General features: G+C 51.4%; 1 protein-coding gene across 2 annotated transcripts in view; it reads right to left on the bottom strand.

Moving 5' to 3' along the window:
* Positions 1-27,240, bottom strand: part of TTLL11 (tubulin tyrosine ligase like 11) — a 252,085-nt gene extending 224,845 nt beyond the window's left edge. The window contains exon 1 of one of the 2 annotated variants that reach the window (XM_062207628.1): positions 26,758-27,240. In XM_062207628.1, coding sequence (XP_062063612.1) covers positions 26,758-27,183 — 426 coding nt within the window. In that variant the 5' untranslated portion in view covers positions 27,184-27,240. The remainder of the gene's footprint in view (positions 1-26,757) is intronic. The other variant, XM_062207629.1, reaches the window with a different exon arrangement.
* Positions 27,241-27,678: the final 438 nt, after the last annotated feature.

Raw genomic sequence — 27,678 nt, 5'->3', positions numbered from 1 at the left:
AGACAAAGGGATGGGAGAGAGGGTGGGGAGAGAAAGGAAAACAGTGTCCACACACAGAGATCTTGAGATAAGAGCATTTGTAAGGGGCTGGCGCTGTGGCACAGTGGGTTAACGCCCTGGTCTGAAGCGCCGGCATCCCATCTGGTCGCCAGTTTGAGACCTGGCTGCTCCACTTCCAATCCAGCTCTCTGCTATGGCCTGGGAAAGCAGTAGAAGATGGCCCAAGTCCTTGGGGCCCTGCACCTATGTGGGAGACCCAGAAGAAGCTCCTGGCTCTTGGCTTTGGATCAGCACAGCTCCGGCCCTTGCAGCCAATTGGGGAGTGAACCATCGGTTGGAAGACCTTTCTTTCTCTCTCTGCCTCTCCTCAGTCTGTGTAACTCTGACTTTCAAATAAATAAATAAATCTTTTTTTAAAAAAAAAAAAAGAGCATTCATAAGATTGATTGATGTGAAAGGCAGAGTGAGACATGGGAGTGGGGGGAGGAGAAGGAAAGGGAGAGGGAGAGGGGGAAGGGGAGGGAGGGAGATCTTCCATCTTCTGGGTCATTCCCCAAATGCAAGCAATAGCCAGAGCTAGGCTAGGCCAAGCAAAGAGCCAGAAACGCCATCTGAGTCTCCTACATGGGTGGCAGGGGCCCGAGACTTAAGCCATCATCTGCTGCCTCTTGGGCACATTGTCAGGAAGCTGGATTGGAAGTGGGGAGCAGCCAGGACTGGAACTAGGCATTCTAATATGGGTTGCAGGTGTGCCCAGAGCTGGCTTAACCCACTGGGTCACAACGCCCACCCCGAGATAACGCAGTGTATGTTAATCTTGTGCTGACGCCAGAACCCACGCTCCACCCACCACAGTGCCACATGACCAGCTGTGCTTCAAATCTAAGGAGGACAATTCACAAAGGGGACCAATCCCCAGACATGACACAGCATTTCCCAACCCAGTCTGGTCGTGCGAATCACCTAAGGGACCTTGTTATATAAAAAAAAAAAATTGGTTCCCCAGGTCCTGCCTCTACTGGGAAATCAATTTTTAACAAATGCCCAGGGGATCCTCAGGTTTAGATAAGTTTGGGATAAGCTAAGTTATGGTTTCAGAAAACCCAAAAGCCAACAGATTAGGAGTTTATTAACAGCAATTGCCTGGCCATTTTTAAGAACTGGGTGGAGTTCTGTGGGATAATTTTGCCTTTTAAAAAGAAAAGGAAGGGAAGGGAAAAAATTAACCTCTAGAGCATAGCCAGGCGGTCAAATAACAATACTGTCCTTTTTGTTGTTGTTGTTGTTCCCACAGATTCCCTAAGGATTTTCATCCGCTTTCATTCTGGATTAAGTATAGCCTGTGTGCTTACTGTCCAAACACAACCCCCTCGCACACACCTGAGGGCTCAATAACATGCTACTCATCTGGAGTCAGCGCTAATGAAGGAGTTGAGTTCGAGTAACCCAGGCAGTGAGCTAACAAGAAACTCGAGCCTTGGCTTGCAGCGGAGAGAGGTTATGGATTTAGAATCCAGACAACCTGGGCTCAAATCCCAAACCTACCACTTACTCCACGAAACACGCACAAGCTAATGAACCTCTGTGAGCCTGCAACAGCAGAGGGGGGCACCAACAGCTCCTCGGCGGTTATTCCGCTGACAGTGTGAGATAACGCAGGCAGGCGCTCTCCGGCCTTTTGACAAAATGTTTGTCGATAAATAAATAAAGCTGAAGTTACAGCCTAGTGAGAGAAGGGCTGCGCCGATACGGACTCAACAGATAACCGGGATGGATTAAATTTGTTATGAAGAAGTCCGCAGGCACACGGCACTGATCCTAAGCTGTGTGGTGGGGGAACAGATCCTTCCCAGTAGGCATGGAGATTGAATTACAGTTCTGGTCTAAGAGTGGGAGGGGGGGCTTAAATGTTCTAACTTTTGTCCACAGGTAATAAGGTGCCTAGGTGCCATAAGAACTGAACCCAGGTCCCAGAAACCAGAGCAGAATGGCAACTGAGGCGACACAAGCTCAAAGGCTGGGGAGCCGAGTGGTGGGGGAGGGGTGTAAGTCAGGTGAGTAACAATTGTGCTATATACTGTAGCAGGTGCTTTAACTCGCTTTCCTTTATAAGAGACAGAAAACAGGGCCTTGTATGGCACCGTGGGTAAAGCTGCTGCCGGTGCTGCTGGCATCCCATATGGGTGCCAGCTAGTGTCCTGGCTGCTCCCCTTCTGATCCAGCTCCCTGCTGATGGCCTGGGAAAAGCAGTGGAGATGGCCCAAGTGTCTGGGCCCCTGTCACCCACATGAGAGCCCAGATGAAGCTCCCAGCTCCTGGCTTCGGCTGTTGCAGACACTCTGGAGAGTGAATCAGCAGATGGAAAATACCTCTTTTCTTTTATTTATTTATTTATTTCAAAGGCAGAGTTACAGAGAGAGAAAAACAAAGAGAATCTTCCATCTGCTGGTTTACTCTCCAAACGGCCTCAACGGCTGGAGCTGGATAGATCTGAAGCCAGGAGTCAGGAGGTTCTTCCAGGTCTCCCATGTGGGTGCAGGGGCCCAGGCACTTGGACCATCTTCTACTGCTTTCCCAGGTGCATTGGCAGGGAGCAGGATCAGAAGTGGAACAGCTGGGACTTGAACCGGTGCCCATATGTGATGCTGGCACCACAGGCAGTGGCTTTACAGGCTACACCATAGTGCCAGGCCCCCAAATAAATAAATCTTTAAGAGAAAGAGAGGCAGAAAACACCATCAGAAGAGAAGTTTGGTAAAAGGAAGCCTGTGTGGCAGTGCAATTGGCAAGAACAGAGTCCAGGATCATAGCCAGTGCAGCTTTGCCCTAGAACCGAGGGGTGGAGACCAGCTAAAGAGGAACCCAGTGAGGCTGACGGCAAAGACTGGCCTAGCCAGCTGACAGTTGCGGGGCCAATGATGTGAGGTCCAAGCACGCCAAAAACCAAGCCTAGAGCCCTAACAGACGGGGCCCTCTTCTCTACCAAGCCTGGAGGGGCCACGGAACCTGTAAGAGGCACTGTTAGTCAGCAGGTGCTTACATCATGGTTAAAACTCATTTGATAGCCAGGAAAGTTCTACTGAATTCCCTACTGAGGGATAAGAGAGGCCCAAGCAGTGGCTCAGACAGCCAGGCTCCAGTTCACAGCCTCGTGCTGCCTAACTCTGGGCAAGCCACTTAGCCTTTGTGAACCCATCCCTTCCTTTCCTGGAAAACAGGAATCCTAATTATTACACCGCAAAGGGTTCACAAGGAGTAAATGAAATAAGCTATGAAAACTCACACAGGAAAAGCACTGAACAGTGTTTGCTTCTCTGACACCCAAAACAAGACCAAAAAATCGGACTTTATGTCTCTTGTGGTGAATTCAACTTCTTTGAAGGGTACGGGGTTCAGAAAGTTGATAGACAACTTGCTGGTGTGGAAACATAAAGTCTGAAGCCAGGAGGTGATTTGCATGGGTTTAAAGATTTGCCAGGTGTTGCGGCTACGCGATCTGGAACCCAAGACATCGTGGGGAGAGAACAGAAAGGTCTGAGTGAGAAAAGAGGTTTCCAAAGTAAAGACACAACGTCTTTTATCTCCCACCTGTGCATGACAAGCCAAATCACTTATGTCCTGATTCCTCCTCTCTGCATGTCACCAGAGCGAAAGCTTTCCAAATTTTAAGCCCTAGGCATGCACAGAATTAAGTGCATGGTCTGATTCCTAGATTCTCATCCTGCAGAGACTCTTAGCCAAGTGCAGGAAGACCCACATACAAGGTCACGGTCATTGCAGCTTTCCATAGAAAAGCAACACTGTGTAGATGGCGTGAATGGCGCCGTGCTTGTCAGTGGGGCGCCAGTTAAGTAAATGATGGTCCACTTGTCCCGCGGAATGCTCTGCAGGGTGGGAAAGACGACAGTCAATCTTCACTGGTCCAAAACAATGGCTCAGTTACATCATTAGGTTAAATTAAACGTGCAGAGTAGAGTGTATCCCATGAAAAGCAAATAAGAAGGGTACAGCGAAAATTACCCTGTCGGTCTGTCGGTAATTAGGGGTCGTTACACAATGTGTACCTACACATGCCTACCTCGGGAAACACACCAAGAGACTGGTAATGATGAGTGGCCTTTGGGGAAAAATTCCTGTACATGGGAAAGATGAAAGATGTATTTTCCAGTGTTTCTGCTTTCATAGTACGTAGCTGGTTTACCTTGAGCTTGTTACTAGACTTTTAATCAGTAAGACTGAGCTATGTGATGAGAAAGACAATAATGAGCCTAGTAGTAACCATCACAATGTTGCTGAATACCGATTAGGAAGTACCACGGGGGCTTTCCTATCTGTCAGTCATCCTGTGTGGTGCAGGGTACCATCCCGCGAGATTCAGCTGAGCAAACTGAGGTGCAAAGAGACTGGATAACTCATCCAGATCCACACGGCGAGTAAGAGGCACAGCCTGAACTTGAAGCTGGTTTTGACAGGTTCCCAATCCTGTGGGTTTTTTTCTACACTGCATTGTGGTCAGCATGATGGGCAGCTCATCCAAGTCCATGCCATCTTCTCCCTGGACACAACACTGGACTACATTTCCCAGGCTCCCTTGCACTGAAGTGCGGCCATGCTCCTGAGTTCTGGATGACAGGAGGGGGACAGAAACGGTACGGATCACCTCCAGGACCCACACGAAAACCTCCTGTGTGTCCTCCATGCTCACTCTTCTGCTGCTGGGCCACTAGCGATGCAGTGAACCTGGGGGATGACAGAGCCACAGATGGAAGGATCCGAGGTCTCTAAATGATGCCCCACAGACTGGACAGCCCTACCCAGGCTGTCGGAAGGGCAGGACCACGCTGCCATGATGTCAAGTCCTCACACATTTGGGTCTTTTGTCCCAGCAGTTGGCCTCCTCCAAGCAATATACACAACAAACAGAGAAAGCAAAGACAGAGGAGTGCAAATCCATTGTGTGTCCACAGAGCCCTCCTGTGGGTCGTGCACTGTTCTGGACCTGGAACACACAGATGAATAAGTTCACCCCTGCCCGTGCAGCGGGGAGACTGCCGCCTGTTTGAGTCCCACCGCCTCAAGGGTCGGTCAGAGACGGTCCAGTTGTCATTTGTCCAGTGCTGGTCAGCCAGGTGTCAGGAGAGATGACGGGAGACCCTGGAGGGATGGGTCGGGGACAGGGTTTGAGCACCCTCCCGGGGAGGGTAGGTGAGAATCCCCTCCTGGCCAGTCCCAAACCAAAGCAGCCCTCCCCAGCAGCAGACAGAAGGAAGCAGAGAGGAGAGGACTGGGACTGGACCGGCTCCCTCACAGGACGCATCTCTGCCCCACCTGCAGCGGAGGCCAGCACCGGCGCACACTGTCCCATCCTCCAGGGGCCCGCTCCCTTGCTGGGCGCCTCCTCTAGGCCAGGCACTAAAAAACACACACGCAGGAGACAAACAGAGCAGCCTCTCTGTCCTCAGTGAGAGGCACATCCCATAAGCAAATCACTGTCCCCCAGAAAGGTGACACAGGGAGAGAAGGGCGAGCCAAGTGCTCTAGCGGCGTGGGAATGAGAGACTCCGTCTGCAAGGAGGGCAAGGCTTCGGGGTGGGGCTCGTGGCTGAGCGGGAGGCTGAAGCAGGCTCCAAGTTCAGCCAGCAGGGAACCGGGGGAGCAATAGCCAGGCCAGCCAACAAGTCAACGAGAGCAAAGGCCCAGGGTACAAACTCACCTTGGAGACCACATAACCAGCGGCGACAGTGACAAGGGAAAGCCTGGTGCGAGCGAGGCCAACTGGGACACTGCGGTGATTTTAAGGGCCTTGGGTGCTTTGCCAGGAGGTGAGCAGGGACTCTGAGTGCCTGGCGTCCCACCCAAGAGCCCTTGCCCTCCCCTCTGGCTGCCGTATGTGAAAACATCCTTCCATCCTTCCAAGTCTCCTTTAAGAGCTTGTTTAGAGGTTCTAAGAGGGGAGCCCAGCTACTCGGATACCCTTGACCAAAGACGGGTCCTCCTCTAGCGGGGATGTTTGTCCTCTTCCACTGAGCATGCAGCCTCAGGAGGGATGCATATGGAGCCATGGGGCAGGAAGGGGACACCCGCCCAGTCAGCCAGATCGGCCGAATCAACCCTGGCGCTCAATGGGGTGACAGATGTCGCAGCCAGATCGCCCTCACATCCTCCAAGTCTCCTTTGCAATGTGACACCCCAGGCAGAATCACAACTGAATTGTTCACCAACAGCGCTCGCTGCCAAGTGGCAAAGATCTCAGGTTAGAACAAAGCCATCTTCAAGTAGGGCCAGGCAAGCGTCTCTGGAGAGACAGAGAAGTAGAGGAGAGGGCCGGAGATAGGAAGGAGTCACGAGAGAGGGTGGTGGAAAGGCTGGCAACTGGTCCTCGGGGGCAGGGAAAGCCCACCACGTGTCCATAGGCTGCAGGGGCAGTGTTGGGCCGGAGCACGGGCACACGGAAGAGTGCTGGCCTTCGGGGAGGAGTGGGCTCTACTGGCATTGGCTGCTGCTCCCCGTACAGAAATCAGCCACTGTGATGGAGGGCGGCATCGTGCAAGGGATCTTGAGAAAGGCCGTGGAAATGCGTATTAGGGAAAAAAAATGACGCATGGCTTTCAGACATTTTCTGTGCTAAAATGAACTTAGCTTTTAACTCCATTCTCCAGGGACTCTTGGAAGTGTCCTCCTCACGCAGGGGAAGGAGCAGGTATCCTGCGATCAGAGACCCAGGGCCCAGGGCTGGCTAGTTCCTCCCGTAAGCGCCTGTGTCCGACTGCCGGCCGCCGGCACCACAATGCGTGCATCAGCATCAGGGAAGAAAACCCACGTGGGAGCACCCAACAGGGTCCGGCTCGGAGTGGGCCCTGCGTGGGGCTTTGTCCCCTTCCCTCTTGTTAAGGAGGGGGCCGTGCACGTGACCAGCCTCTTTATTACTTCATTTCCACGTGGTCGGCATGTGATTGAACGCTGCGTCTTCCTCCCAGTGAGGCTGAAATCCATCAAGGGTTACTTAATGGCCCTTCGAGCAATGAGGCCTTTATTAAATAGCAGCATGGTACGCAGGCAATGAGCGCGCCTGGGGCCCGCAAATCTCTCCACACCGCCTCTGGGAAGGGCGGCTGTCAGCTGCCTCCTGCGCCTGCGTCCCTCTCCGCTGGAAACAGAGCAGCAAAGGGGCAGTGCAGCCTGCAGGGGACAGACGCGGCCCTTGAGACGCCCCCGGGGGCCCCTCCCTCATCAGAAAGGGGGACAGCAGTCCCTGGAGAGCAGAGGCACCAGTGAGCCACTCCTCACTGGGCTGAAGAGCCCAGCTGGTGACAGGCGCTCTGCTCACCTCCCCCGGGGACGCCAAGTGCCAGCCGGCACGGCGCTGTTTCTGTAACCAGGGCTCCCACCTCGCTGCCCTCTCCACCTGGACCCAGTCACCAAACATCATCTCAGCGCCCACCCTATCCCTGCCACTCGCCAGATTCTGGAGGCCGAGGGGAGGCAGGTGTCCCTGACCTCAAGGAGGGGCCCCTACTTTCAGTGCACCACCCAACCCCTAAACACCACAGCAGGAGGGGCCTCACACACGCACGCACACACATGTACTCACACACACATGAGCGCAGACACGCACACACACACACACATACATATGCAGACAAGCACACTCACAAGCACACATCCATACATTTGCACACATACACACATACACACACGCACGCACACACGCACGCACACACATACACACACACACATGCGCACACATGCACGCACAGACACACGTGCACACATGCGCACACACAGACACACACACGCACACACCCATACACTCGCACGCATACACACACACGCACACACACACACCTTTCTTTGACCGGCTCCCAGAGATCCGTTTGCAGCTGCGACTTTTGTGATTCGGCTCCTGCATCCCCAGCCCGTGCTGTTCTCCCTCGCCCTCCTCCCCCATCCTGTACGCCTGTGCCCCGGCTTGCCACCATGCCACCAGCCTGCTGAGCCCGTCTGAATACCTTTGCTACTGCTCCTGCGCCCTGAAGCCTGACTCACCCCCTCCTCCCCCAGTCTCTGCCCAGAGGCCCCTCCTGGCTGAGCCCACTGCCCCCGGCTCGGCCTTCCCTTCTCCCTCCACTGGATCTGAGTAACTGGAGAGGGAGCTCCCCGGGGGGAAAGGCCCCCAGCAGGTCATTTCTTTATTTGCCCAGTGCTCAGCAGGGTCCATGGCACAAAATGAGGGCTCAGAAAATGTGGAATGAATGAAGGAAGGGGGAAAAAAAAACTATTTCAGCCAATATTTATCAAAATCTAATTATATAGCATTGTCAGGCATGGTGCACTGGAGTGTGAGAATCCAACAATAAACAAAGTAAGCAAGACAGATAGGCCTTACACCAGTAGAATTTAAAGATCTGGTGAGAAAGAAAATTCAACAAGCAGTCACAAGCAAGCTGATTCATGCTTGACAGAGGGCCATGGGAGCACCAAACCAAAAAAAAAAAAAAAAAATTAACCAAACCGAGGAAGGAGGAGCAGGGAAGGCCTCTTGGAGGAGGTGACATCTAAGCCGAGACCTGAAGCCAGAGGAAGAAAAGCAGATCAGGGCCACCTTCCATCTGCAGTTGGAAGCGCCTCCCCAGTCTGGAACCCTGCGGCCCTGCTCATCCAGAAAGTGGCAGGTGCCCAGATCAAAGGGCTCACAGGGACCTGAGGGCCCGAGATGAAGGTGTCAGAGTGGCAAGGTGCCTTCCTCACCCAGGAGCCTCTCCCTCTCTCCCTGCCCTCTCAGCACCTCCAAGGGGACCTTGCCTACTTGGTGCTCCCTTCTAGTAGCCTCCTCGGCACCGCACACTGGCTCAGCTCTGTCTGCTCCTTGCACGGGCTGCAGCCCCTGAGACCACGCTGCGTGGCTTTTTGGGCAGACACGAGGGTGCTGTGATGCTGCTCACACGCAGGCGTCTTTAACATTTGGAACCCAAGAGTCTTCATCGTTAAGTTTTTACCTCTGCAACGAATGGATTGTGTGGACAGCAAGTATCAGCTGTTACACGATATTTACATGCTGTCAAAATCAGAGTCCCTGTGGGTCTAAACCAGGGAAGGAGAAAGACTCTATTTCAGCACACAAACATCAGATTTGGGCGATATTGTAGTTACGATGAGAAATTTCTGGCAGTCGGCAGCTGAGTGCCTTACCTTTAACAAGTCAGTATGTGTTGGTCCCTTGGACAAACTCGACCCAAGAGAGCCGCGTTGGTCTAATAAGATCTCAAATGGTCTCTGAAGAGAGCACTGCTCACACCAACCCTGACGGATGACAGTAAGCGCCTCCAACGCCTGTTAAATCCGCCGGTGGCCCGAGCACGCTGAGTAAACCGGAAGCCGCGCGCTGTACTCGCTCACCCCATGCTTGCCTGCTACCCTAGGACATTGCTGAACTGCAGGTTCACCTCAACAACTCCTTCATTATGATACCACAAATGCCATTTAATAAGAATATTCCCTTAGCATCAATGACCCGTGTGAACCGTCGTTGCAGTAGGATAGCATTTTGACTACTTTGATCTTTTGTCCTTGAGGAGGGGGTTCCTTTTTCTAATTCGCACAAAAGGTCAGCGTAGGCCAGGACAGGCCCTGGCCAGCACAGGGGCAGCGTCTCATGGTGTCTCATCTCCAGGTGTCTTGCACAGGCTTGGGGGCTCAGTCAACATACAACCCATAGTCGCGGGATGAATAATCAAGACCCTCCAGACCTCGGAACTTCAAATTACATTCACACAGCCATCAGAATGTTCATGGAAAAGTGGAGTTAAAAGATAAGTTTATTTAGGTGCAAGAAAAAATTTTTTGAAATCGTGCACAGTTTTTTCATAATCTATATTCCCAAGAACTTGCGCATGCTTCATCTCACCATACTTTCTAGAGCTGCTCCTGCACGTTCTGATAGACAGGCGTGGCGTAAACTCTTAGGACAAAAGCCCTCAGTAGCCAGCAGAAGCCTAGTAAACTGTCACCCAGCAGGGGCCACTTGTTTCGCCCCAGACACAGAGTGAGTGCCCCTCCCAGCACCACCTTACGAGCGACAAGTTCTCATGGCTCTAGCACGCCATCAAAGGAACATCCTTGCCACCGGCCTGGGGAGTCCTCCGGTTTAGGCATTTCAAACCGCTGTGGTGCTGTGGGATGCTGAGGCTCTCTGTGAGCGGGTCTCACACGGAGCCCGCTGCGCCTCCAGAAAGGAACATGTGCACGGGCTAAAGAAAGCTACCGTTATCCCCGGAGCATAAACCCTGCCAAGACCGCAGGCTCTCCGCGCTGACAAACAGCTGGGCTTGAGCTTCGCAACGCCAGACAGGCATGAGGTCGCTGCCTGGAATCCCTTCGTGCCACTGCCTTTTAGAGGAAATAGTCCCTTTGAAGGAAGTCCAGAAAAACAGCACGGGAACCATCGGTTCAACTCGGGCGGCATCTGTGCCAGGCACTGGGGCACTCAGCCACCAGCAAGCCAAGCTCCCTGCCACTGGATCTCTTACAGCCTAGGGGAAAAGACAGACCATCCCAACCAACGCCCTTCCCCCACTTCCACACCCACCTCTCCCCTGGGCTTCCTGTCTTGCCTCCACTCTCAAGCGCCCTGTAATCCATTCCCCACAGGGCAACCAGAGCGGTTTATTTTTTAATGGCAAGTCTAATCAGCTTGGTTCCTGCACGTTTAGGCGGTGATCTGGCCCTGAATGCTGGGTGCTAAGGTGAAGATCAGACCAGAAACTCCCACAGCAAGCCAGGCCCTGCAACGTCACATCCTCAGTGGGTGAACCACGAGGAAGTCGGCCTCGTCTTGGCCTTGGCTCAGGGGAGGAGAAGTCAAAGGGGAAAAGTCTGCCCTCAGAATGTCCGACCATGGCAGCTGGAGCCAGAAGCCACACCGCACCTGTAACCCCAAGAGTCTAACACCAAAAATTTACGTTTCAGTTCCCAGTCAGTGGCTTGTCTGAGGCATCTGCATGGGATGAGGACCCTCCCTTGAACCCTCAAAGAATGGTCCGAGGTCGAAGTTCACCATCACAGAGGTCTAACAGCTAAATCAGAATCCCAGCGAGAGAGACCAGCTTTGGATGAGAGACAACCCTGAAAGAGAGAACAATGGGTGGGAACTTTCTGGAAATGATGAAAAAAGATACCCTAGCTCAAAGGCAAGAATTCCACCAGATCCCAAGCAGAGCAAAAAGAAATCCCGTCCTACATCTCAGCGACATCAAAGACACCTAAGACAAAGAGAGGATTTTAAAAGCAGCCAGAAAGAAAAGACACTTGGCTAGGAAAAGAAAAAACCCTGGACAGATTATCTGGCTTCTCAGCAGCCATAATGGAGGTGAGAAACAGGAGTGTACCTTCCAGTCCCCCACATCCTGACCACCAACTTGGAGCTGTGCCCAGCAGCGCGACTTCTTAAGAATGAGGGCAACGTGAAGGTCATTTTGGACAAATAAAAACTGATAGAGCTCATTACAAATAGCACCTGCCTGACTAAAGGGATTCCTCCCAGGAGAAAGAAGATGACCCCAGAGGGGAGGGCTGAGCTGTACAAGAGAACAGTGAACAGAGAAAATGATGTACGTGAGCACACCTTAAAGGCACTGAGATGATCGCAAATAACAATAGCAATGATGCCTAATTCGTGATTTAAAAAAAAAAGGGGGGTAAAGTACAGTGGGACTAAAATGCTGGACAACAAAAGCAGGCAAGTCATGGGATGTGGCCAAAATGGAAAAGAATACTTAGCTCCTTGTGTCTGAGGGAAGAGGTGGACATTTAGCATAGCGGCTAAGGCACTAGTTAAGCCTCCACGTTCCATACTGCAGCACGTGGGTTTAATACCTGATTCTGGGAGCCGGCGCTGTGGCGCAATGGGTTAGCACCCTGGCCTGAAGTGCCAGCATCCCATATGGGTGCCGGTATGAGACACGGCTGCTCCACTTCCTGTCCAGCTCTCTGCTATGGTCTGGGAAAGCAGTGGAAGATGGCCCAAGTCCTTGGGACCCTGCCCCGACGTGGGAGACCTGGAAGAAGCTCCTGGCTTCAGATCGGCGCAGCTCCGGCTGTTGTGGCCATCTGGGGAGTGAACCATCAGATGGAAGACCTCTCTCTCTCTCTCTCTCTGCCTCTCCTCTCTCTGTGTAACTCTTTCAAATAAATAAATAAATCTTAAAAAAAAAAAAAAATACCTGACTCTGACTCCCAGCTCCAAATCCTGCCAGAGTAGACCCTGGGAGTCAGTGACGAAGGCACAGGAGTTGGTTCCCTGCCACTCACATGGGAGACATGGATTCAGTACTTGGTTTCTGGCTTCAGCCAGGCCCAGTCCCAGGTGTTGTGGGCATTTGGGGAGTGAACCAGCAGATGCAAGCTCTCTCTCTCACTCTCTGTCTGTCTGCCTCTCAAATAAGATTGTTCTGAAGCGAGAGTAAAGATACTAACTTTACATTTAGCGAAATTACACACACATATCAAATTTCCAAGGGTTACCACTAGAATAGAATGTGTAATTTCTCGACTAATTCAGGAAGAAAGTGGGAAAAAAAAGAGGAAATCGACAATCACTGAAGGAAACATGAAGAAAACTCTTCAATTAATGAATAAATCAGAAAAAAAGGCTATAATATGCATTTAATGTAATTCACAAGCCAATCTAATGTACCTATATGAAATATTGCACTCAATAAATAGAAAATGCACATTCTCCTCAAGCATAGAACATTTGTGAAAACCAACCCTGTGTTAGGCCAGAAAACAAAAATTTGTTTAAACAAGGAGGAAAGGGGTGGGGAAAGGTGAGAGCAATGAAATTCTCTAAGAACAACATAATTAAGTTAGAAATTAGTAACAGACAAGTAGAAATAAATTCAGTGTTAAAAAATCTTTTAAAGACGGCCGGCGCCACAGCTCACTAGGCTAATCCTCCGTCTTGCGGCGCCGGTACGTGGGTTCTAGTCCCGGTCGGGGCACCGATCCTGTCCCGGTTGCCCCTCTTCCAGGCCAGCTCTCTGCTGTGGCCAGGGAGTACAGTGGAGGATGGCCCAAGTGCTTGGGCCCTGCACCCCATGGGAGACCAGGAGAAGCACCTGGCTCCTGCCCTCGGATCAGTGCGGTGTGCCGGCCGCAGCGCGCCTACCGCGGCGGCCATTGGAGGCTGAACCAATGGCAAAAGAAAGACCTTTCTCTCTGTCTCTCTCTCACTGTCCACTCTGCCTGTCAAAAAAAAAAAAAAAAAACAAAAAAAAATCTTTTAAAGACTTTATTTTTATTTATTTGAAAGGCAGAGTACAGAGAGAGGTAGAGAGAGAGACAAAGAGAGGTAAAGAGAAAGAGAGAGAGAGAGAGAGAGGTCTTCCATTCACTGGTTCACTCCCCAAATGGCCATAACAACCGAAGCTGGGCCAGGCTGAAGCCAGGAGCTTCTTCCGGGTCTCCCATGTGGGTGCAAGGGCCCAAGGACTTGGAACATCCTCTGCTGCTTTCCCAGGTGCATTAGCAGGGAGCTGGATTGGAAGTGGAGCAGCCGGGACTCAAATTGGTGCACATATGGAACGCCAGTGCTGCAGGCCAGGGCTTTAACCCACTGTACCACAGTGCCAGCCCCAGTATTAAAAATTTCAAACACACACATCTGAGTAACTCATAGATCAAAGAATGAATCTTCATGAAAATATAAAATGCACAGAACTAAAGGTATTTTTAAAAATACAGTAAGATGAAACTCATGGTTGCAACTAAAGCAGCACTCACAGGGAAGTTTGTAGTCTTAAATGTTTTTATTTGGGGCCAGTGTTGTGGCACAGCAGGGAAAGTCACCACCTGTGTCACTGGCGTCCCATATTGGTACCAGTTAGAGTCTTGGCTGCTCCACTTCCGATCCAGCTCCCTGTTGATGTGCCTGGGAAAGCAGTGGAAGATGGCCCAAGTCCTTGGGCCCTTGTACCTAATTGGGAGACCCAGAAGAAACTCCTGGCTCCTGGCTTCAGTCCTGCCCAGCCCTGGCCATTGTGGCCATCTGGGGAGTGAACAAGAAGATGGAGGACCTCTCTCTTTCTCTGCCTCTCCTCTCTTTGTGTAACTCTGACTTTCAAATAAATAAATAAATCTTTTTAAAAAATGCACATACCCTGTGATCCAATTATTTAACTTCTGTAAAGTTAAGAAAATAATATGAGGGACTGGTGTTGTGGCATAGTGGGTAAAGCAGCCACCTGTGACACTGGCATCCCATATGGACACTGGTTCGTGTATTGGCTGCTGTACTTCTGATCCAGCTCCCTGCTAATGTGCCTGGGAAAGGCCTTGGAAGATGGTTCAAGTGTTTGGGCCACTGTTACCCCAGTGGGAGATATGGATGAAGCTCCTAGCTCCTGACTTTGGTCTAGCCCTGGCTTCTGTGGCCATCTAGGGAGTGAACAGTTGATGGGTGATGTCTCTCTCTGTCTCTCCCTCTCTCTGTAATTCTGACTTTCAAAATAAGTAAATATTCATTTTTTAAAAAATAAAATAATATGAAATATGGGAAAGAAGCACTCCAAAAAGTTTTTCATAAAGGGCTCACTCTAAACATTTAATAATGAGAAAATAAATAATGAAACATATCCCACTGAATAAGATATTTTACAGCAATTACAATGGCAGTTATGAAAAGCTTATGTAGTAAGGGAAAGTGCTTAAATTGTAATGTAAGCATTGATGTTAACATAATCAAATTATATCAACTTGGGGCCAGCGTCGTGGCTCACTTGGTTAATCCTCCACCTGAGGCGCCGGCATCCCATTATGGGCGCCGGATTCTGTCCCAGTTGCTCCTCTTCCAGTCCAGCTCTCTGCTGTGGCCCAGGAGGGCAGTGGAGGATGGCCGAAGTGCTTGGGCCCTGCACCCGCATGGGAGACCAGGGAGAAGCACCTGGCTCCTGACTTCGGATTGGTGCAGTGCTGGCCGTATCGGCCATTAGGGGAGTGAACTAATAGAAGGAAGACCATTCTCTCTGTCTGTCTCTCTCACTGTCTGTAATTCTACCTGTCAAATAAAAAATTAATCAATTAATTAAAATTCAAATTAGATCAACTTTATAAAACATAAAAATATACACCCAGAAGAAATTCTGAAAAGGAATGCTTCAAAGTGAAAACGGTCCTTGCATTTCGGTGGTGGTATTATTACATTTCTAGAATGCTTTTCCTAAACTTTTCATGTTTTAAGCAATGTACAAAGATCATTTATGCAAGAGGGTAAGGTGCTTTGTTAACAAAACTGAAATCCAGGCTGAACGCCTCGTCCTGCATCGAGTGACCTCAAGAAACCCCCGCTGCCCACAGTTTCATTTTAAGGGGCCAGAAAATCAGACTGTCCTCAGTTGGGGGGGAGGGGGAGGGATGGACCACAGGGGAAGAGCTGGCCTGAGAGCAGGAGAGCCAGCCCTGGTCCCGGCTGTCTGCGTCTTAACGCCTCTGAAGAGAGGAAGAGTTGAAGCAGAACGAACACGGACTGCGTGCACACTTTGTCATGGATGTTACATGTGTGGCTAAAACGGGGCAATCTTTTAGGCACCATACTGGCCCCTTGACAGAAGGAGTAAGTAGTAGAGACTCGAACCCACACCTAACTCTGCATTCCTCTGACCCCTATAAAATAGTCACATCTACCACGCTCACTGCACAAAGTCAAAGCCAAATCAGGCTAAACACACGAGACAGTGCCAGGTGGAATGTCCTGGTTCTACCGAAGTGGAAGGCTCTGCAAATCGGCTGTTAATTCGCCACCCACTTCATTGCACCTGCCCTCCAACAAGTCAATGATAATTAAAGACCATTTCTAGTGAGTGGAAAGAAAAAAACTTTTAATTATAGTGATGTAGATCACGCAAAACATACGATTCTCTGTTACTTGTTTAAATGACCAGCAGGAGAAAAATGTTTACAGTGCATATGAGATGGAAAGCAGCTATCTGCAATTTCGACAAACCAATGAGAAAAATGATAAATATGAACAAGACGTGTCCAAAAGATGAATGAACGAGGAATTCGTTCAGTCATCTCACAGATGAAGCAGTACAAATGACTAACAAACTTAAGTAAAAACCTCAGCCTTGCTGACAGTCCAGGAAATGGATATTAAAAGCACGTATTTCTCCCGATCAGTTTGCTATTCAGTTCACGGTACTGGGGAGGCTACGGATGACAGAAGGCACTGAACACACTGCTGATGGCGATTTGACAGCAACCATCAAAATATAAAGCGCATCGACCTTTTGACCCCACAATCGGTTAAGAATTGACCTGGCAAAAATATTTGCACAAATTCAAAGAGTTCACAGGAAGTAGAATTAAAAGAGGAGCTTATTTGGGGATAAACAAATTTTTAAAAAAGTTAATTTACTTATTTATTTATTTGAAAGGCAGAGTTACACAGAGGCAGGGGGGAGGGAGGGAAGAAGAGAGAGAGAGAGAGAGAGAGAGAGAGAGAGAAAGCTTCCATCGCCCATATGGGATGCTGGCACTGCAGGCAGCAGCTTTACCTGATACGCCACAGCGTGGCCCTGTGTGCAAACAAACTTGAAGGAGCCAGCACTGTGGCATAGCAGATTGAGCTGCCGTCTGCTACACTGACAGCGACATCCCATATGAGCGCCAGTTTGAGTCCCAACTGCTCCACTTCCCATCCAGCTCCCTGCTGATGTGTCTGGGAAAGCAGAGGAAGATGGGCCAAGTACTTGGGGCCCTGCTATCCCCATAGGAGACCCAGATGGAGTTCCAGGCTCCTAGCTTTGGCCTGGCCCAGCCCCAGCCATTGTAGCCATTTAGGGAGAGAACCAGCAGATGCTTCTCCATAACTCTGATTTTCAAATAAATCAATAAAATCATTAAAAATAAAAACAAATTTGGAAAACCACATACACCTTTTTCATAATATACATTTTTCAAGAACTTTTGGAAGATCCTCATGTGCATGGATTTAAGTTTTATTCCAAAATAAACATCATCAAATGCCATTTCTGAGGACCTCTTATACAGCTTTAAATGTCTGGGCAGTGAAGTTAACTGTGCCATCCTTTGCAACAGCAGAGGAAAAAAAACCAGGGAGCTAACATCCTTCCACGAGCTGTGGCACATCCATTCAATGAGCTATTAGGCTGTTACTAAGTGAAATGAATCTGTATGTGCTAACAGAAAAAGCCCACGAAGTACAGCTGAAAAGGCAAACACCACACACGTTACATAGCCAAACACCACACACGTTACATAACTGCAGCACAGGAAACATTTAATTTGCCTGCTTACATTTGTAACAAAATCCACCTGGCGTCTCTATGTCTGATTGATACTGGTGGTTACCAGCACAGTTTACTCAAGGGGCACGATTCTCATCTTTGCTCCCCCACGGCGGGATGGCACACCCCCAGCCCCTCTGTTAGCCATGCACACCCCCAGCCCCTCTGCTAGCCACGGCTGTGTCACCAGCTTCCGTGAATGCCATGTGAGTAGAAGTGATGCATCATTTTCCAGAGAGAGTTGGCAAAGCCAGGGCTGATGCTCTCCTCCTCGGTGACTGTGGGAGTAGGAGTTACGGTGGCTGCTTGGATGTCTGAACACCCAAGGTGATGAGAGGCCCTTACCCTGCTGTCCCCACACCCACCCCGCCCCCACTCAACCTATAACAGCTCCCTTAAGTGGAGCCACGAAGCTATTTAGTGTCACCGAAGCACCATTTTGCCACCCCGCTAAGCCCGTAGAAGACTTGAGAAAAAAAAAACCTGCAAAGACACACATCAAGCTGTGATCATGATGTCATCACCAAGCAGCAGGAGCAGAGGGCTTGAGGGAAAGGTGATGGGGACCTGTGGTTGTTATGTGACACACGTGGGGACCGTGCACGTCTTTATCAACACCCGGTGCTTCTGGAATCTGTACAGGTGTGTCTGTAAATTATCTAAGACGTCCAGGGGTTGTCCATGGTTGCTTTCCTAAATTCCCAGAAACCACAGCTCTGACACCAGGAGAAGCAAAGTCTACCTGCAAATAAATTGGAAAGCTGGCCCTCTTCAGAGTTCTAGACAGGTATCCTGAAGCACTAACGTGCAAGGTGAAACTCCACCCAGGGGCGGCTGCACCGGGCTGAACCCCTGTTCCCCCAGCTTCTCTAAGGACGAGACAGTTTTATTCAGAAGGGAGAAGAGAAGAAGCTGCCAGCAATGCCTGCCAGGACTTCTGAAGCTTTTATAAAAAGGAGTAGATAATGGCTCAAACCCACCCAGGGCAACACCCACGTACTCAAGCCTCAAAGGGCAGCAGAGGCAACAGTGAGGAACTCGGTCCTTGTCGTCCCCAGCAACAGGGGAACCTTTGCCGAAGGACCGCAGGGCCCAGCTCAGCTCCAGAGGGGCAGCCCCAGGGAGAGGAAGGCACAGGACCAAGGGAACAGCGTGGCCACAAGCTGGTGCGCACCATTGTTTCTGCTACAAAACCTAATTGAGATGTTGGAGCAAAAGCCAACCAAAACGTGTGCATCTTTGAAGGCATGGATGCTTTAAAGATGTTCTTGGTCCTCCCATCAACCCTCGCGAGTGTTCGATGCTCATTCTCAGGGATGAGGAAGCTGTGTGGCTCAGAGAGGTAAAGCAATGTGTCCAGGGTCACAAAGCCACTAAGGGACAGAGCCACGACGCAGACCCCTGTCTGGCTCTGCTCTTTCCAGGATCACCGAGAGTGTGCCAAGGAATGAAAGACCCAAGAAAGCAGCCAGGGGATTCTGCATCTCTTCCAAGCCCAACCTCCGCACTCTCCCCTACAGAGCAGTCACCTTCTGCTTTCTGAACCCAAAGTCGTGAGACTGATGGCACTGCGACAGCTAAGTCGAGTCTCCCAGCGCGAGGTATAGAATAAATGCACCAAAGAATGAGGCAGGCACCAAGTCCAGAATGGCAGCTTTAAGAGTCAGTTGGAGTTACAACGTTTTTAAAGGATAATTGATTTTAAAAGGAAAAAAACTTTAAAGAGGTGTTGTTTAAAAATATTTAAACTTAGATTCCATCAAGCTGTCACTCACCTGAAATGTAACCACCCCTGTGACCCAGCGGACATCTCTGTTTTTGTTATCTGCTGTATCCCAAGAGCCCAAAGACACCTGGAACTGATTAGGTCTCAAAATATATTTGAAATGAGGTGGTCCTATCTGTCCTGGCTAACCAGTAGCCTATAGACATAGACAATTCTACAATAGTTTGTTAAAAAAAAAAATAATAAAGAGTGGGGCCAGTGCTGTGGCGTAGTGAGTAAAGCCATTGCCTGAAGTGTCGGCATCCCATATGGGCACTGGTTCAAGTCCCAGCTGCTCCACTTCCCATCTAGCACTCTGCAATGGCCTGGGAAAGCAAGGGAAGATGACCTAAGTGGCAAGGTAGGTTAATCCTCCGCCTGCAGCACCGGCATTCCATATGGGCACTGGTTCTAGTCCTGGCTGCTCCTCTTCCAATCTAGCTCTCTGCTATGGCCTGGGATTGCAGTAGAAAATGGCCCAAGTACTGGGGCCCCTGCACCCGCATGGGAGACCAGGAAGAAGCTCCTGGCTCCTGGCTTCAGATCGACACAGCTCCAGCCATTGTGGCCAGTTGGGGAGTGAACCAACAGAAGGAAGACCTTTCTCTCTGTCTCTTCCTCTCACTGTCTGTAACTCTACCTCTCAAATAAATAAATTAAAAATCTTTAAAAATATATATATATATATATATATGACTTAAATCCTTGGGCCCTTGCACATGCGTGGGAGACCTGGAAGAAGCTCCTGGCTCCTGGCTTCAGATTGGCCCAGCTCTGGCCGTTGTGGCCATTTGGGGACTGAACAAGCAGATGGAAGATCTGTCTCTCCTTCTCTCTCTCTCTGTAACTCTGCCTTTCAAATAAATAAATAAATATTTTTTAAAAAATAGAGTGAATAATCAAAATCTGTAATTACTCAATAGAAAGAAAAAAATTAACGTTAGCTGAATACCTATAGTGTGTCAAGCACTGGATTAAGGCACGATACATGCACTCCGTCATTTAATCTCACAAAAATGCTGCAGATAGCAGTCGCTGGGACATTGTCACAGCTGGAGAAACTGAGGCTCACAGAGGGTTTCCTACCGAGCACCCAAGCAGTTGAGTGGCACAAGCAGTCAGTGGCAAGGATTTTAACCCACATCTGCCTCGTCTCAATGCCCGGGCCAGCTCCAGGAAACACTTCCCTTGTCTAGCAGGCACTTAAAAATGGACGATGACCTTTACAGACACGTTCTTTTCAGGGCATATATTTAAAAGAAAAATAAAATCTGTGATCGAGGGCTTCATTTGCATTCAACTTCCGCTCATCCAAAACCAAAATCCAAATACACCACGAAACTCGAGGCACAACACACAGGGTCTATGTTTTACCATGCAGGAAGCAGCTCCAGCAATTACAACACCTCCTTTATAAAAGAGAGAGAGAGAGAGAGAGAGAAACAAAAAAATTAGCCCTAGAATTTGCCGACTTTTAAAGGACTGTTTAAGGAGTTAGAGTCCTAGAGTGATTACACACATTTGTATCGTTCAAATAACAGTGCTAGTGGATTGTGATTTTTATGTTATGACAGGTTTAACTCGCAAAGGAAAAATTCTGGTGGATTAGAAGTTAAAATAACATGTCTGTTGAAGGAGAACATTTGATGGAGTGGAGCCTGAACCATTCTTGAATAGAATGCCGTTTTCAAAAAATGGGATGTAAATTGCAATGACTATCATTGACACGAGAAGGGGAGGAGAGGTTACACCATCCAATTTTTCATTTGATACTCTGCTTCCCTGCAGAAGGAATCGGAGACGGAGCGGCTGGGATGGCAGCAGGCTCACGGTCCGCAGAGGAGGCAGGCAACTCGGCTAGTCCGAGGGCAGAGGAATGTGAGAGCAGCAAGGTAGGATTTGGAAGGCACAGGTGCCAATCACTCCCTCTGCCAGGCAGGATGTATCTCACTGTGTTTTATTCTAAGTCCTGTTTGCCATATCGCTCCCCGGATGCTGAATGATTCCGCTGTCATTTGAAAGTTGCAGGATGGGGACGGGCATTGTGGCATAGCAGGTAAAGTCACCACCTGCAGCACCAGCATCCCATACGGATGCCGGTTCAAGTCCCAGCTGCTCTACTTCTGATCCAGTTCCTTGCTAACGGCCTGGGAAAAGCAGAAAAAGATGGCCCAAGTGCTTGGGCCCCTGCCACCCATGTGGGAGACCCAGATGAAGTTCCTGGCTCCTGGCTTCTGCCTGGCTCAGCCCTGGTTGTGGCAGCCACTTGGGAGAGTGAACCAGTGGATGGAAGTTCTCTCTCTCCACAACTCTTTCAAATAAATAAATCTTTAAAAAGAAAGAAAGTTATGTGGCAGAGGGGGAATGGGAGGGTTATGAAGTGGAATATTGTAAAACAACCCTAAACAAAGGCTTTGGGACAAAACAGCCTCTGGTTTGAACCCCGACAGCCCTACCTACTTGCTGTGCCCACTTCAGTTGCTTCAATTGCTATGTGAGAATAATAATGATGATGGTGATAAAAACAGAACAACTCCTGCAGGATGTTTAGCAAAGATGGGCACAAACACGGGCCCTGGATGGCTCTGCCGCTTGTGGCTGGCCCTACACCAGCCTCTCTTTAAAGCGGCTTCCAGGCCGGCGCCGTGGCTCAACAGGCTAATCCTCCGTCTTGCGGCGCCGGCACACCGGGTTCTAGTCCCGGTCGGGGCACCGATCCTGTCCCGATTGCCCCTCTTCCAGGCCAGCTCTCTGCTGTGGCCAGGGAGTGCAGTGGAGGATGGCCCAAGTGCTTGGGCCCTGAACCCCATGGGAGACCAGGAGAAGCACCTGGCTCCTGCCTTCGGATCAGCGCGGTGCGCCGGCTGCAGCGCACTGGCCGCGGCGGCCATTGGAGGGTGAACCAACGGCAAAGGAAGACTTTTCTCTCTGTCTCTCTCACTATCCACTCTGCCTGTCAAAAAAATAAAAAAATAAAAATCGGCTTCCTCCTCTGTGAATTGGAGATGATAACAGGATCAACTCCAGAAGGTTTCTGCAAAGATTAAATAAAAAGCATCCCTAAAAAATGCTCAGTACGTTTACTGAGCATAAAGTACTTAACACAATGCCTAGCATATAACTGATAATTAACCGACAGTAACAGCATGCAAGTCATAAGTAGACGATATAAAAAGTGCATACGTGTTTTGAGGAAAGGCTAGCTGCATTTCAGAAAACAATACATGATTTCGAGTCTCTGAAATAAATAGCTCATACTGTCACAGCTCTCGGGGCAGGGGCTGACACCAACGATTATCAACAAAGGCGCCACTATCAAGTCTCTCAACGGCCTCGCTTGTGTTAGCTGGTGTCCATGGCACCACGGCGCACGCATGCGCAACCCACATCTCCAAGGAGGGCATCTCACAACAACAGCGGCACCTATTCTCTAGGGCGTCTTGTCTCTGAGGTTTTCTCTAATGAGGGTAGCAAAACTGCAAAAGAATATACAGGCAACGAGGAGGGAGGTTCACAGGACTGGAAGAGGACCACAGAAATCCAAAATTCTTGAGCCTCAAAAATAGTGAGCCCCAAACCATCCCTATCACAACTTCAGCGGTGACTCCACAAACAGGATTTTGTTATTCGAGAGTAACTTTATCCTTGAATATGAGTTTACAGAACTAACATCTGTGCATTTTCCCTTTGAGAAACAAACTGAAGCTTGTGGACGCAGCTGAATTAGACCTGCCTGGAAAGGATGCACCTGCAAATGGAATCGTCAGAGCTGGCGTGGTTCACTGGGGACTGGAGGAGGGTGGCCAGGGAAGTGGGTCTATACACAGCACGCATCCTGGGAACGCAGCAGCCAGAGTACGGTTCTTGGTATGACCTTCAATGTGCTCCGTGACCCGGCTCCTCATCCTCTCTCTCCACAAGATCCCTAAGCTTCCAGCATCCCAGCCTGTGTCTGAAACCGGGTCCATCCATCCCGCCTTTGTACCCACTCTGTATGGAGTGCCCTTTGCCCAGTGGCTCCCCAGTCTGGATTGTAACTCTGTGTTTGCAGGCCTGTCCCTCCACACTGGGAGCTGCTCGAGGGCCAGAAACAGACCCCAGTCACATTTGCACCTGCACTGTGGAGAGGTCCAGAGAGGCCATGACTTGCTCTTGAACCACATAGGTTCACAAATGCCACTTGTCATGCAGGATCTGTCAACAGAGAGCCAGCAGGGAGAAGTGGGCAGAGCAGACTTGAAACCTGGTTTCAAATGGAATATCTGGTTCAAAGACTAGCTCTTTCTAGCTCTGACTTTGTGTAGGTTAGCCTCTGTGTACTCCCATGTACTCATCTGTAAAATGGGCACAATAAGGCACTTCCTGTATTGGGTTGCTGGAGGGATGAAATAACCTCAGGTGTAACAGCACATGACCCAGAGAGGAGCTTTGGAAGGGTCATTATCATGGTCATCACTACTATTAAATGTACATGTAGGGGCTGGTTCTGTGGCAAAGCAGGTGAAGCTACCTGGCAGTGCCAGCATCCCATAGGGGCGCTGGTTCTAGTCCCGGTTGCTCCTCTTCCAATCCAGCTCTCTGCTATGGCCTGGGAAAGCAGAGGAAGATGGCCCAAGTGCTTGGGCCTCTGCCCAGGTGTGTTTTGCTCCTGGCTTCCGATCAGCCTGTTGTGACCATTTGGGATGTGAGCCAGCAGATGGAACATCTCTCTCTCTCTCTCTCTCTCTCTCTCTCTCTCTGCATCTTTATAATGCAACTCTGCCTTTCAAATAAATAAATAAATTTAAAAACAAAATGAATGTGTAAGGAAGGAAGATTGTGTGTTTTGTGTCTAAGCAAGCTTCTACATTCACACACGGGCTCAGGGCCACCCTGTAAGTGGACCATGCTCTACAGCTCCTGGCTACAAACCCACAAAAGGTGACAGAGCTGTCACCTGGGTTGTGTCTCCTGACCCTAATTCTTACCTGGGCTTCCCATCTACCCCCGTCACAGCCAGTCAGCCGTCAGCTGGGTTCTCCCAAACCCATGCCAGAGGCACTGTTGCTCAAGCCCTTGCACCCCCATCCCCAGCAGAAGTTCCTGCTCCTAGAATGTTAGTTCTGGGGGGCTAGAGATGATCGTGTCCAACATCACCCCCATAACAGAAGGGGAAACTGAGGCTGAGAGAGGTTACGTGTTTGTACTTTGTTAGTACCGGGTTTATGTAGACGTTGCTTGTGCTTGTCACACGGCTAACACTGTGGTAAGTCTTTGGCACTTTTCAAACTCCACATTCCAGGGTGTCAAGGTCAACTGTGAGCAAACTTGCATGCACCCCAGCATTCACCTGATGAGTCTTCGTCGCACACCTGCTGTGCTCTGGGGACACAGGCAGACACCACCCGTGCCTTCAGGACCTCACGGACAGGGGAAGAGTGGCCTAAAATAAGTGGTCAGGCATCTAATGGTAAAGTCTTACCGTTGTGAGTGAACTAGGCTTAAAATCTCCTAGAACGAGCATCCCCATTACATGCTGTTGTGCTAAGGGCGGGGGGTAGGGGGAGGAGGAGGGAAGGCTTGGGAGTGGAGGAGGAAGTTAGTAGGCCCTGGGCCCACCCCACTGGGGGTCTCATGTTGATAATGTTTCCATTATATGGCTGCAGCAGGAGAGAGACTGGCAACCACTGGACTGGCCCTGCCCGTCCCATTGTACAGATAAGCAAACTGAGGCCTGGAGAGTTTGACTCACCTGGCCCGAAGTGGCACAGATGATAACGGAAAAGCCTTGAAATTCCTCAGTGGCTTCTACAGCCTCCCTTCCGAAGGTCCAAAGCCAACAGCGTGGCTCCTGACCTGCCCCTCCTCATCATTCTGCCCCCCATTGTGGGATCCAGGTAGACGGCATGAAACGCAGAAGCTGGACCGCACGTCCCCTCCAGGAAGCCCCTCTGGAGATGCCCACAGCTCTGACAGGTGCACTGAGAGAGACAAACACTCATCACTTAACACATCCATTCAGCAAGTATTTATTGAGCAACTTCCACGTGCCAAGCACCTGTGGGTACAGCAGTGAACAAAACAAGGCCTCTGCCCTCATGGAGCTTCCATTCTAGTGAAGGAAACAGACAAGGAACAAGCAGTACACCAAGCAAGGTCAGGGACAACTGAGTGCTATGAAAAAGGAAAACACACAGGCAGCTAAGAGTTGGAGGCTGGCAGGGGCTCAACAGAAAAGGCCTCTCAGAGGAGGGGCATGTGATCCGTCTCCCAGACCAGAGAGTCCTGCCCTGAATCCCACGCCCCAGGGCTGGGGGCCCTGCCTCCTCCAGGCGGACTTCCCCAGTGACTGGGCCTTACCCACCAGGATGTCCGCCCTGCCTGACTCTCCACTTCCCTCCAGACCAAATGACTCTGCTACCGGGACATCCACCCTCGGATCACATCGGCCCTGCACGCCCAGCCCCACCCCACCGTGACTGGATGTCTACCATGGCCACGGCGCAAGGCCAAGGTCCTGAGCTCGCCTGCTGCCTGCGGCAGATCCCTGTCCCTACCTTCGCCAGGCCAGCTGGGTCCACGTCGCCACACGTGGCTTCCCTACACCTGAACTCCTGAAAGCACAGGAAGCAGCCGGATAGGCTGCGAACTCGTCCCTGCCAGTGGCTTCTGGCCCTCACACAGCTGCGAAAGACACCTCAAGAAGTCACCAGTGGGGCCGGCGCTGTGGCATAGCTGGTAAAGCTACCGCCTGCATCCCATATGGGCGCATGTTCGAGTCCCGGCTGCTCCACTTCCGATCCAGCTCTCTGCTATGGCCTGGGAAAGCAGTAGAAGATGGCCTGAGTGCTTGGGCCCCTGTACCCATGTAGGAGAACGGAAGAAGCTCCTGGCTTTGGATCGGCGCAGCTCCGGCCATTGAAGCCATTTGGGGGGTGAACCAGCAGATGGAAGACCTCTCTCTCCTTCTCTCTCTGTGTAACTCTGACTTTCAAATAAATAAAATAAATCTTTAAAAAAAAAAAAAGAATTTTCCAGTGCCTCACGGTAGCCCACACCACAACTAAAGTGGGTACAAGGATGAATAACTCATGTCGTTAGTTCTCCGTTCCCCCCACCACACCTGCTACCTGCCAAGCCCTGAAATGCACAACTCGGTATCTACCCTGAAGATGATCATGATGATGGTGGAGAAAGGGGGCAGGAGGGTAAAACAGATCGCCGTTTACCGTCCACCTGTGCTACTCGACCCTAAGCAGTGAGCTAGGTTCTGTGGGCCTCACTTCACAGAGGAGGTAACGGGGTCTGTTCAAGGTCACGCGGCTGGGTGTGGCCAGCACCTGGGTCTGGCTGCCCCCCCCCGCCCCCTCCCCCCAGGTGCAAACTGTGCTGCTGCCCCGGAGTCGCACAGGGACTGTTCAACAAACGCAACTGAAAGCGGTGAAAGAGAGAGCCGGTCCCAGGCCCGGGAGCCCAAGCTGGTGCAGGACTCGGAGGAGGTCAGCGCGGATGGCTGCAGGGGAGCCAGAGGAGGGAGTGGCTTGGGGGCTATGGCCTTGAAGGATGAGCGGATTTGCGGCTGCCAGGCGGGCTGTGGGCGAGGCGCAGGGCAGGAGCTCAGCGCTGGCCGGCCGCGCGCTGGCCTGCTGCGTCGTGCCTGGGGTCGTCCAGTCCACCCCCCCGTGCCCACGCGGCCGGGCCGGGCCTCACCTCCTTCCACTTGAGCTGGCGGATGCTGATCTTCAGGGCGTCCAGGGAGGTCTTGGCCTTGGAGCTGTCCACGGTGACCGGCCGCAGCGCGCCGCACTCGTCCGGGAGGCGGCCGCAGCTCCGCTTGCAGCTCCGGCCCTTGCTCCGGGGCTTCCCGTGTTGGCCGGGGCCCCGCGCCAGCGCCGGCTTCGGCCTGTCCTGGGGCAGCGCGGGCGGCGGCCGCGGGGAGACGCCGGCGTCCCCCTCCTCCGCCGCGCGGGGCTGCTCCGGGGCCGGCGCCTTGGGCTGCTCCTCGCCCGCTTTGCGCTCCGGCTCGCCGGCCGCACCCGCGTCCACGCCGACCTGCTCGGCCGCCGCCTTGGCTTTGGCCTCCGTCTCCAGCTCCCACCGCTCCGCCAGCTCCCTTTCGGCGCTGCCCCGCCGCATGGCGCTCAGGGCCGGTGCCAGCGCCGCCGCCGCCGCCGCTCCACCACCCCGGCTCGAAACCAAACTGCTGCCGCCGCCGCCGCCGCCACGCGCTCCCAGCCCCAGCCCGTTGCCATGATCGCTCAGGCGCCGGTTGACAAGGGCAGGCTCGGGACGGGGCCCGGGAAGGGACAATCGCCGGCCAAGCCCCAGCCACCTCATAGGCGAGCGTGCCCACGTGACCAGGCCTGTCACAGAGGCGGCGGCGGCCATCTTGGAAGAGGGCGGAAAGCCTCCCGCCCCGCCCACCCAGAGAACTCGCCCCTTCCTGGGTGCACAGAGGCTGCGGGACCGAGATGTGGAGCGCGTGGCGGGGGCTCCCGAGCCTGGAGTTGAGACACAGCAGCTCCCCAGGCCCCTCACTCCCAGCTCGCTAAGCTGAGCACCATTCTGCTCCTGTGAACGCGACCCCGGGCGCCTCTCTTCAGTGGAATCGGACATTTGTCCTCTCGTGGC

Source organism: Lepus europaeus, chromosome 12 (assembly GCF_033115175.1).
Source record: "Lepus europaeus isolate LE1 chromosome 12, mLepTim1.pri, whole genome shotgun sequence".
In the NCBI taxonomy this organism is placed as follows: Eukaryota; Metazoa; Chordata; class Mammalia; order Lagomorpha; family Leporidae; genus Lepus; species Lepus europaeus.
The sequence above is the reverse complement of the archived record's forward strand: the minus strand, read 5'-3'. Positions and strand labels throughout refer to the sequence as shown.